The sequence below is a fragment of the Gekko japonicus genome, unplaced genomic scaffold, assembly GCF_001447785.1.
Source record: "Gekko japonicus isolate JY-2015 unplaced genomic scaffold, Gekko_japonicus_V1.1 scaffold1335, whole genome shotgun sequence".
In the NCBI taxonomy this organism is placed as follows: Eukaryota; Metazoa; Chordata; class Lepidosauria; order Squamata; family Gekkonidae; genus Gekko; species Gekko japonicus.
Window position 1 is genome coordinate 32356 of NW_015162520.1, and position 12430 is coordinate 44785.

Genomic DNA, 12430 nt, shown 5'->3' on the forward strand with positions numbered 1-12430 from the left:
CCTTTTCCCAGTGCATTGTATTCCAGTTTAAAAGAAGAAGAATAGAATGCACTTGAAAAAGGTGATGGGAAAAAGTAGTGCAGTTTGAAATGAACAGAGCACTTCAGATACAGCCCATACATGGATGTAAAAAGGCTGGTTGAAACCTCCATCCCATGTTGCCTTACATGGAATTGGGCCAGCAATGGATAATCTCCAGGTTAAAATGACGATATCTAAGTCCGCATTCATGAAGAACAGCTATCTGTGTAATGCTGAGGCTGAAATGCTTGCTGATTGAGAATATCCACTTTACTGCCTTTTGTCTACAAAAACAATGGATTCTTTTTAGAGAGGGAGAGAAAGCCAAAGGGATGCCAAAAAGACTGTTTTGACTTAACCATGTTTGTTCCTTGTCTTGCCACTTTTATTGTGTTTCATTTTTAAACAAAATTTTTAGAAAGGATGTAGTGTTTTGAGCCATGTTTATTTTTATAGCAGGAGAGTTGATTCTCTATAGTATTCTTTCCTTTTTGGTGCATAAAAACTGACCAGTCTGGGTAACTGGATGACTAGCCCCAAAGGGTTGCCTGTGCTTCTGTAGCATCACATCTCCCCAAAAGGGACATCTGTGACAATTGGACTGGAGGTGTTTATTTGGTCTTTTACTTGACATAATTACTGCTTCATCTTGAGAACAAACACCAGGTTAGATTTCTAAAATTTCAGTTACCACATTGCGGCTCATAAATCAAGGTCTTAATGCTTAACAGGTTTGTTTATTTAGCTGTTTACTGTAGTACTTTCAGGGCATCAATCTAAAGAGGGAAGGATAAGCCAATGTTTTGTCAGATTATGTCTTGGAGAACAGTAAGCATACTAGACAAAAGAACAGCTGTGACCAAGGATTAAACAAACATTCTTCCACACATCTAATTATTCTCCCTACCCAATACCACCATGGCTTCCTCTAAGTGTTACTTCCATCCATACCATTCAAATCCTTCAGCATTATTGTCAGTTGTTCACATTTTAGAAACATCCAGGTTGGGCTACCGTAATGCATGCAGCTACTTTAAATTATTCAGAAATGACACTCGGCCCTGACTATAACAGCTAGATAGTTAACTGTGATAGCTTGCTGAGATTGTATTTCCCCTGTATTTTAAGTTCTTCACAGGCTTCCAAGTTTGTTTCTAAGCACAGTTGAAAGTACTGGTTTAAAGCCTTAAAAGGTCATAGACCAGGTAATACAAGATTGTTTACTAACAAATGAACACACTTGTCAATTAGTTCATCATCTTGGACCCTTTTCTAGGTGCCATAACAGTCATAAAGTAGGTTGGGTATTTTCTCAGATGGCACCTGGTGATGAAATTTCTTCCTCAGACAAGGTTCTCTGAAATCATCTCTGTTATACTTTAGATGCCTGGCTAAATCCATCCTGTTTACCCTTACTTTTAATAAGATATGCCTTAATCTGCATCCTGCTGTATCCTGCTTTACTGTTATTGTTTGCTGTGTCCTTGTTTTGCTTAACATCAAGATAGTGGAGAGATAAGATAAATGTCTTAAACAGTAAATACACAAATATTTTGCAAACTTTGGATACTGTTAAGTCCGTACTTAACAAAATAGTCAGAGAGTGATTTCAGAAAACTCAGGTTTATTCAGCTCTTCAATCGACTTCTTCTGACACGGTACAACTCCTCATAGCCCGAACAGCTTGTCCATTTCAGCTGCTCGGTATTTAAACATTCCGGGCTAATGTAGCCACACCTACTGTACATTAAACCAACCTATCAGGTTGTGCGCATGAACGACCAATCATAAGCGGTCCCGCTTACATACATTCAAATCTGATTGGCCACGATACTTTTCGGCGCGAATCCCTGCCGAAGCTTGAAGCTTTGCATGGCTTCTCTATGGGAGGATTTACATACCTCCTAATGCATTCAGGGCAGCATCTGAATACATTACAAATCCCTCCCCCCTAAGCAAAAACAACTACGAACAATCATAATCGCTCAGGTAGGAAGGGGCTCGTCTCGTTCTCTGAGACCGTCTAGGTGGACTCGGCTCAGGGCTAGATTCCGTCAGTGGCACTTCGGTTGGCTCTGGGACCTCAGAGCCAGGAACACTTCCATCCGTTACACTTAGTTCGAGAGGAGGGGTCTGCCCAGCCTCGGGAACAGTGCTGATGCCCTCAGGCCCGTCAGCACTCGCCTCCAGGGGAGGTCTCGGAAGGTCCTCGGGGTCTATTGACTCAGTTGGCAACGCGTTGGGTCGGTCAGTCGCCCACCGTTGCCTCAACTGGTCTACGTGCCTACGCCACTTGCGACCATCAGCAAGTCGTACCACATACATTCTGGACCCAACAGTTTCAACAATAGTGGCTGGGAGCCACAAGTGACCACTGGCATAATTTCTCGCATACACCTTGTCATCTTTCTCATATATGCGTACCTTCGTTTGTTCACTCTGCTGTGGTGGTTTAAGGTCATTCAGGTCCGGGTGCAACCTATCTAATAGGGTTGCCAGCCTCCGGCCCATCAGCATTTCGGCCGGACTGCGGCCAGTTGCTGAACAAGGGGTAACATGCTGTCTGAGCAAGAACGAAGCTAGCTTTACCCCCCAGTCACCATAAACCAATTTACTCAGTGCTTCTTTGGTGGTTCTTACCATTCTTTCCGCCTGGCCATACGAAGCCGGGTGGAATGGGGCCGATGTAATCTGCCTGATTCCGTTATCAGCCAGAAATTTTTCAAACTCCATAGATGTAAATTGCGTCCCGTTATCACTGACCAATACATCGGGTATACCATGGGTCGCAAACAGGCGCCGCAGCACATTGATGACAGACCCGGAAGTGGTGGAATGCATGTGCGCAACCTCCAACCATTTCGTATACGCATCAACAATAATAAGGAACATTTGTCCCTGAACTGGCCCCGCAAAATCTAGGTGGAGCCTCGACCAAGGTTTTCCCGCCGACTCCCAACGCTGCGGAGTGGCGGTTGACGGCTCAGGCCTAGCCTGCTGACAGGGCTCACACACTCTGACCCAATCCTCGATTTCCGCATCAAGCCCGGGCCACCACACATAACCACGGGCCAGTGCCTTCATGTGGACCATGCCTGGATGGCCCTCATGGAGTGATTTCAGCACTTTTTGTCTGAGGCAGTGAGGCACCACCACCCGGTTTCCCCACAGTAAACAGCCCTTAGACACAGACAGCTCGTTTTGGCGCGCTTTGTACATGCGAAATTCCGGCTCCATAGCACCCATCGGCCACCCCCTCCAAACCCAGTTAAGAACTCTCGCAATTACACTGTCCTTAGCCGACGCAGCGGCAATGTCCTTGGAGGTGATGGGTGCTTGCGGCAGTTCTTCGATGGCCAACACAGAGGCCGTTGGCGCAGGGTCCAAATCTCGGCCGGGCAGCGGGCAACGACTTAATGCGTCCGCATGTCCGATGGCCTTGCCCGGCCGGTGCTCCAGGTCATAGTCATAGGCCGACAAAAACAAGGCCCAACGGAGCATTCTGGCAGACATTATATTTGGAAGTTGCCGGTCCGGGGCAAAGATTCCAAGCAGCGGCTTGTGGTCCGTCACAAGTAGGAAATGTCTGCCATACAAGAAATCGTGAAATTTTTAACTGCTGATACCAGCGCCAGTCCCTCTTTGTCTATTTGAGCATAGTTCTTCTCAGCTTCAGATAGCGACCTTGAGTAAAACGCGACGGGGGCCTCCCGTCCGTCTTCCAGTACATGACTCAATACCGCCCCCACCCCATAAGGAGAGGCATCTGCGGCCAAGACCAACAATTTCTGGTCATCGTAATGGGTCAACACTGCATTTGATGACAACAATGATTTCACCCCTTCAAACGCCTTTTTTTGTTCAGCACCCCACCGCCATTTTGCGTCCTTGTGAAGGAGCGCATGTAAAGGTGCCGCCACGGACGCCTTGTGGGGGAGAAAGGCGTGATAAAAATTGAGCAGCCCGAGGAAGGCTTGCAGCTCTTTTTTATTCATGGGGCAAGGGGCATTTTTGATAGCTCTCACCTTCTCGTCTGTGGGGTGTACGCCATTTTGGTCCACTCTGAACCCCAGGAATTCCACGCTATCCACCCCTATCAAACATTTGGATTGTTTTACTTTCAATCCGGCCTTACGGAAACGCTTGAGCACTTCTCTGACCCTGTGCATAAGTTCCTCATCGGATCTCCCAGCAATGAGAACGTCATTAAAATAAGGGACTGTCCCTGGTACCCCCCTCAACAGCCCTTCCATGAGGCCCTGAAAAATCCCTGGGGCCACGTTCACACCAAATTGGAGCCTGTTTACTTTGAACGCCCCCCTGTGTGTTACAATGGTCTGTGCCTCAGCAGCTTCCTTGGTCACGGGGAGCTGCTGGTAAGCCTGGGCCAAGTCGAACTTCGCAAAAACTTCCCCCCCCCCCAACGATGCCAAGACATGGCTAATTACCGGTACTGGGTACGAGTGCTGCTGCAATGCCCGATTTATGGTGCATTTGTAGTCAGCACAGATGCGTACTGACCCGTCCGGCTTAACAGGGGTCACAATGGGGGTCTCCCACCGACTGAAGGGAACTGGCTCTAACACGCCCTGCTCGATGAGCTTGTCCAGCTCTGCTTCAATTCTGGGCTTAAGAGGAATAGGAACCTTCCTATACTTGAGGCGAACTGGCCTCACGGCAGGATCAAGTTCAAACGCTACTGGGGGTCCCGTATATTTTCCCAGGCCACCCCCAAACACATCAGTAAATTCCTTATACAGTACAGCCCATTTATTCTTCGTTACACTATTAATGCCAGAAATAGCAATTCCCAACGGTTCAAACCAGTCAAGCCCCAGCAAATTCACTCTGTTCCCCTCAGCCACCAACAATGAAAGGGTCGCCCGCTTCCCCTTAAACTCAACTTCAAACGTATCCCTCCCTGCCAGAGGTATACGCTTGCCCTGGAAGTCGGACACTTGTGTGTCTGCTGGCTTCAGCCGGCGACGACTCCTGGTGGGGAACAACTGCTGCCACGACTTGGACGAAATCACGGTCACCGACGATCCCGAGTCGACCTCCACACCGCACGGAACGCCGTCTAGATGGACCGTCACGTTGATCTTGCCTGTGCCTCCGATTCGTTGGACCGAAGGTGCGCTTGATCGTACGACCTGGCAGCTGGTTTCATGCTGTGCGGCTCGGGAACGTTGCTACCTGGGCTTGTTTGAGGGCGTTGAAACTTTTGGCGCTCTGCAAGCACGAGCGATGTGGCCCCGCCTTCCGCATGCTCTGCAGTCGACGTCCTTGGTCCAGCAGCTTTCTCTGGAGTGCTTGCCGCCACAGCCGGTGCAAGGAGGAGTGGGCGAAGTCCTCACTTGGGTCCACTGGTTCGTAGGCCCTTTCACAGCGCAGACGTCTTCAGCCGCGCCCTCACGCTCTCCTTCGGACCCCTGGTGGTGAACGCGAAGCTCTGTTGCAGCCAGACGCTGACGCACCTCACGGGTCGATTTGTCCGCTGTCTCCGCTGCGATGGCTTCATTGTAGGCGTCGGCCCAGGTCAATTTCGCCTTTGCGAACAGGCGCTGCTGAAGCCGCTCGTCCCGCATGCCACACACCAGCCTGTCTCGCAGGGCCTCCTCTACGTCGGCGAAGTTACACGGTCTGGCCGCTTTACGTAGAGCCGCTACAAAATCGGACACCGTCTCGTTGGGCGCTTGGTTCCTCTTGAAGAACGCGTGCCGGCTAGCGATCTCCGACGGTTGCGGGGAGAAGTGTGCCTTCAACTTCTCCGTCAGCTCTTTGAACGGCACTGTTCCGATGTCCGCTGGTGCCACCAGAGACCTGGCGACATCGAACACGCTCTTGCCACAAGAGCTCAGGAGGGTGGCTCGCTTCTTCTCCTCCGTGGTGATGTCGTTCGCTTCGAGGTGGAACCCGAACCTCAGCAGGTAGGCGTCCCAGTCCTCGGTCGCTGGTTCGAATGCCTCGAACTTCGGGCTATTGGCCATAGCTGCGATCGCTGCCACCGGTGCTGGTGGTGCCTGTCGCTGCTCTGCCACGGCGAGCTGCTGCTCTTGGTTGTCCGTCGTTGGGTCGGGACCAGCGGGGCTGCCTACCCGCTCCTGGATCCCATCCTCGTCGCCAATTGTTAAGTCCGTGCTTAACAATAATAGGCAGAGAGTGATTCAGCAAAACTCAAGTTTATTCAGCTCTTCAATCGACTTCTTCTGACACGGTACAACTCCTCATAGCCCGAACAGCTTGTCCATTTCAGCTGCTCGGTATTTAAACACTCCGGGCTAATGTAGAAGCTTGAAGCTTTGAATGGCTTCTCTATGGGAGGATTTACATACCTCCTAATGCATTCAGGGCAGCATCTGAATACATTACAGATACCCAATGTGAGATTAATATTAAAGTAAGATTAATTTGTTCCTCTCGTTTCCCAGGGATGGTGTATAAAGAAGAAGAGAAGAAGACTCGGGGGGGGGGGCAGCTAGAAGATGATTAGGTAGGATAAAGAGCAATGCTCCCTCTAAGCTGTGGAGTCTTGTGAGCAAAAATTCTACTTTGTGAGCTACTGGCATTAAAGTTATGAGCATGCAATTTGGCTGCTGCATAAATTAGTTTGCTCTGGAGCCATCCTTCCTGAGCTAAGACAAAAATGTGTGAGCCGGAGGCTAAAAAACTGTGAGCTAGCTCACACTAACTCCGCTTAGAGGGAACACTGATAATGAGGTCAGCACCTTCTCTTCTGTTGAGGGCCATTCCTTGTCTGTCTCCAGAAAGCTACTCTTAGGGCAATTTCCCCCTTCTCAGAAGTTCCACACTTAGTCTGATCCTCTCTCTCAGCTAGTGATACAGTTGGGACCCTATCTCTGTCTCTCCTCTTTACTATCAAGTATATTTATTCTTAAATAAACCTTTATCTATGCTTCAGTCAGGTTATGCATATTTCCTGTGCTAATCACTCTGCCAACACAGGTTGTTCCAGAAGTATGTAGATTTTAGCTTGCACAACCAAACATATTCTAAGTCACTGGGCATTTTGAGTTTCTGACCTATATACATCTGGGTACGAGTCCAGTATCACCTTACAGACACACAAGATTGTCAGGGTCTGAGTTTTTGAGAGTCAAAGCTCCCTTCGTTAGATACAAGTTGCAATAGGAATCTCTGAGTCAGAAGGTGGGAGGGGGTGTTACAAAGAAGCGTCTACAGCCAAGCTCTGCTACAGCTGCACTGGCCCATAGCTACAGTGGGGCATTTTGTGGCCATGCCCCCTCATGCAACAGCCCCACCCCACAAATCCTGCTGCTAGAAACCCTCCCTCCCTACCTGTGCATGCGCCACAGAGGAGCTCGCCTTGCTGGCCACAAGGCTGAAGTGGGCAGCAGGTGGTTTTCTCCTGTGCAGGCAGGCCAGGACTGGCATTTTGCTTCAGCCAGTGGAGGGAAGGAGCATAGTGGACAGCGGGAAGCCAGCCTCTTCTTCACAGCCTTGCTGCTTGTGCCTTTGCCTACCTTCGCCACTGCTCTCAGGAGCTCACTGGATGTGCCACCGGCCACCTCAGCACCCACCCACCCACCTCTGGGCAGAAGAGCCACTGTTTCTCCTGCTGCAGTCAGCTGGCATGAAGGGGACGGGACCTGCTTCACTCAGTTAAAAAAGTCTTTCTGTTTTGAGTCAGCAGAAATCCTGCCTCAACTGGGGGGAGAGAAGCAGGGAAGTTGCAGTTCCGCCCCCTCGTGGGGTGCAGGGTGGTTTCTAAGTGCAAAAAGTTCTCCTTGCCCTCCCCTCTCTCTCCCCTGCCCTCCCAATTTCCCAACGCCTCACCAACTAAAATTTTAATCCCGACTTGTACCTGACGAAGCAAGTTTTTATTCTTGAAAGCTCATACCCTGAAAATCTTGTGGGTCTCTAAGGTGCTACTGGTATCTAGCAGTTCCACTACAGAGCACCATGGCTACCCTCTGAAACAAGATACACCTGGTTCAGTGTTCCCTCTAAGCTGAGTTAGTGTGAGCTAGCTCACAGTTTTTTAGCCTCCAGCTCACAAATGTTTGTCTTAGCTCAGGAAGGAGGGCTCCAGAGCAAACTAATTTATGCAGTAGCCAAATGGCTCATTCACAACTTTTATGCCAGTAGCTCACAAAGTAGAATTTTTGTTCACAAGACTCTGCAGCTCAGAGGGAGCATTGATCTGGTTGTCCTTTACAGTTGGGAAACACTGGGAACATGTATCAAGGGAGGGAGAGGCAAATGGGTGGTAGAAAATGCCTTTTTGCTTTATTGGATGAAGGAATGGAATATCGTCAGCCTCCATTTGATGCAGTTTATTTATTGGCTTACTCAATTGTGTCTAGAGTGCTGGTATGTGGCCATGAGCTTTTATAGGCTTTTTAAAATAATAAGCACCATGCCATCAATGAAGCAATCTGTTGCTGTAAATAAATAGTGCACAAATAGAAGTTCATGCATTAAAGCTCATTCCAGTTAAGGAGGCAGACAGATGAATGAGTTTGGGATAAAATTAGAATTTCCCTCCCACCATGGGTTCTCAGACTCTATTCAAGTCTGAACCAGATAAAATCTTTCCTTTGGATGCTTAAGTTCACTCAGATATTTCCTGGCATTACTCTGCACTTGGTTAATTTTAAGTACAGTGGCAGGAGATTTCTTTTTTGAGGAGAGGCAAAACAGGGTGTTTTTCCCCCCTCATTTTTTTTTTGGTCCTCTCCAGCATTCCACTGCAGCAGCAGCTGCTTCCACCTTTTCAAGAATGTAAAATACTTATGAGCTTGGATGCTCCAGAGTGCACGGTCATATACATGAAATCCTGCCACCTCCATAAAACATGCCATACTGGGAATTTTTAGTGGAATTAGGCCTACCAGCTGGCTCCTTAAAATGCACAACTAGGGGAGAGGGCCAGTCAGTCACCCCTTGAGAGCCAGACAAGCCATCTGGCTGCCTGCTGAAGAGAAAAAAGAACTCTGTTGGGTGCTTTATTGAGACTGGAGCATGCTGTGGATTTCTGGAATACGGTTGTGGTTACTCTGTTTTGTTTTTAGGTCGGCTAATACATCTCACATCACAATAAAATAAAAGTGATGATTTCCCGTCTGCACGGCTTCCTTTTGCCATATATGCTGACAGGACAGTTTTCAAGTTCCACAGTGACTGACAGGCTGATAATGTATCCATTAATACCAAATTTCAGTCTTCTTGGCGTGATTCAAGTCTGCTTTTGTATAAAATACCAAAAGATCTATACACTCTTTATTGTTTTGCTCCTCTGTACTTCCAGGTTTTGGTTTCCCTTAAGGATTTACAAGATCATCAAAACAGTCTGTGAACATCTGTATTTTGTCTTACACTCATAAGGGACTTTTCATTGGAGAAGCCAAATGTAGTGCTTGACAAAATTAAATAAACAATTTAAAAACAAAGCAGTTAAACAATATTTGTATCTTGCTTTTGTATCTTTCTGTCCAATAAAGGTTGCTCACATCAATAAAACTTAAACAATTCAATTAAAACATTTCAGACAATAGGTCATGGTTACAGACAGTGGATATCTATATATCTGACAGCTGGCTCCCATGCAGATAGACAAATCAACACATCCACAGCTATGATGTAGTTTTCAGCAAACTCAGGGGAACCCTTGGATTCACAGAAAAAATGTAGCTTTTATACATGAGCTAAAGTGAGAGTAAAACTGTTCACCAAAAGTTCATAGCAAAAAATTATCTCAGAGTTTGGATGACAAAGTGGTTTGTGAACACATGGTGGCAGCAGACTGGGAGGGGAAGCTGGTGCTGGTAAGGAGGTTATTTTGTGGGGGTGGCAGTGAAGAGGGCAAGATATGGTGAGGGGAACAGGAGGAGAAGCTGGAACCAATGGGTAGGCTAGTAGGTAGAGAGAAGCTGAGATTGAGGGGAAATAAGAGGTAATGGCACAAAATGGGAAAAATTGGATTTCTGACTTATTAAAACAGAATCGCTATCACTGGCTCCAGTTCAAAAATCCCACACAGTGGGAGCTGGCTATATTATTGCACATGGCAGTCTCAATCAGCTTACATAGTAAACGTGGTAGAAGTTCTCAACTTTGACAGCATTGATCTTATGTTTAAATATGAGTAACCATCTTTTAGGGGATGGGGGTGCATACTCGGTCCAGTGTGAAGTGTCTTTTGTTACATCTTCAGATGCAAATCCTAGTATAGAAATTGTCTTCATATTTGGTCTCTGTGTAGAAATATGAATATTCACAGATCTTTATTTGGTGATGAGTTTGTTGCCATCATCAGTGCTGCGAGTTACAACTAACATTTGTTCAAAGAGAGGTTAAGAATACAGCCAAATAACCATCTGTAGTTATAAATGGAGTGATTTTTGTGTGATTGTAATGACAAGATAAAGAGGAAAGTTTAAATAATAACCAACCAACCCCCCCCCCCCCGAACCTGTTGTATGTACTGGAGCACCAGGCAATGGTGTATAGTCTATGTTCTCAAACTTTGTATGTTATACTGGAACTCTGTTTGAAGCTGCTTATATGTTGATGGAAATGCAAGTAAAGAATTTCATTCTTTTCATAAGGAAGGTTTAGAGAAATCACTGTTTTACTTACTCTTGTATTTTCAAGATCCAAATTTACCAGGTAAGAAATCCTTCTTTTGCAGGGATTGTAATGTTCAAAAACCTGGTGTTTGAAAATTACCTTATTCAAAGGTCAGTTTTCTGTCACATTAAGCACCTTATATGATCAATCACCTTGATGATTTGCTTGTCATGCATTTATTTAAAATATTTTTAAAAATATTTACTTCCTACCTTTCTGCTTTAAAAAGGGGCTGAAAGTAGCTTGCAACATGTATGCTTGGCTTACCAATAAACTATTCAAACAGCATTTTTGAGTAGTATTGCACCTGTAAAGTAATAATAGGTAGCATGCTGATTAACTGCTATTGATGCATATTCTCCATTTACTAGATTGCTAGGCTTACTATGTCCCAGGGTTCTCACAGGCAGGTCATGTATCTTTTAAAATCGGCTATATGAAAGTGTATGTGCAGCTTTTGTGCCTACATAGTTGATGGTGTATATCAGTCAAGCAGCATTCATCATGCTGGTACAAGCTCAGAACTCCTGGATTGAACTGCAGTTGGCAGGTGGCAGTGCAAGAATCCATAAATGCAGTCCAATGAACACAAATAAATTAACACTCTTGGCTCTGAGAATCAAGTAGGAGGTAAAATGGGTGAGGCAGAAGAGACATACCATGCAGTCTCCCCTCATCCCAGGGGGACTGAGACTAACAAGGAAAGGAAGCATTTCTCCCAGTGTTCCCTCTAAACTGAGTTACAGTTTTTTAGCCTCCAGCTCACACATTTTTGTCTTAGCTCAGGAAGGATGGCTCCAGAGCAAACTAATTGATACAGTAGCCAAATCGCTTGCTCACAACTTTAATGCCAGTAGCTCACAAAGTAGGATTTTTGCTCACAAGACAGTATATTATACCATCAAAAACAACCCCACAGTTGGTGAATAATGGCATACTTTTTACACTTAGAATGATGATTATGGTGCAGCAATTGCAAAAAAAAAGTTAATGACAACATAAGATTTATATTAAAGTCATCTCATTCTAAGACCAATGTTCTATCAACTCAAACAGAATCCCTCTTTTCCTGGACACCTTGTCCCCCCCTGACCACATCAATAGCGGGCAGGCAGAATGAAATTCTTCAATTTTGTTAATTTGAAAAACCATAGGAAGTATTTGAACCTGTTTACAAACCCTTTAGATGGTCTTCTGGCTTTATTCTTTGTGCCTGCATATATGTCAACATGCAAAGCAAAAATCATACTCTTTGCTTACATCTTTATCCCAAGTATGCTGTATTCAGTGGAAGTATTTCCATATAACTTCTGTGAAATGTGAATCAGGTGATTCAGGATTGTCAGACATAGAAACAAGGCCTGAGTTTACAGTGGTTGCATACAGAATGTGTTGAATCCGTGCATCTCTGCTCAGTTTAGAACATTATATGTCTGGATTAGATTTTTTATGTTTGAAAGCTCCCCCTTCCCCACTTTCTTGTTTACTAAATCATTTTTGCATGCATATTATGAAAACCTTAGCTTCCATATATTTCTAACGGTCCAATCTATTGCAGAAATAAACTAAAATTAGCTGCTGTTTAAAAATTGTTTTCAACTCATTGGACATTTTTGTACATGTCTTCCTGAATTTCATAAAGTGTCTGTCTTTTCATGATTAAAAAACCCAGTGTTGTTTTCTTTAACTTAGATCAAGACATGCTTATTCTGACCATGACAGCTTTCATTACATCCAGAGAAATGGTAACAAGGCAGGCTTTCCCCTGCCTACTGCACTTAGATCCTCATGCGTA

The 12430-nt window shown here is 45.8% G+C and overlaps 1 protein-coding gene across 1 annotated transcript; it reads right to left on the bottom strand.

Annotated features, from left to right (window-relative positions):
- Nucleotides 1–2661: 2661 nt before the first annotated feature.
- On the bottom strand, nt 2662–5609 carry LOC107106128 (uncharacterized protein K02A2.6-like; the record flags this gene model as incomplete). Its single annotated transcript, XM_015406221.1, is given in 4 exon segments — nt 2662–3635; nt 3638–3872; nt 3942–4895; nt 5379–5609. Coding segments are annotated over 4 exon segments (2394 nt in total), but the record flags the coding sequence as incomplete, so codon positions are not given.
- Nucleotides 5610–12430: the final 6821 nt, after the last annotated feature.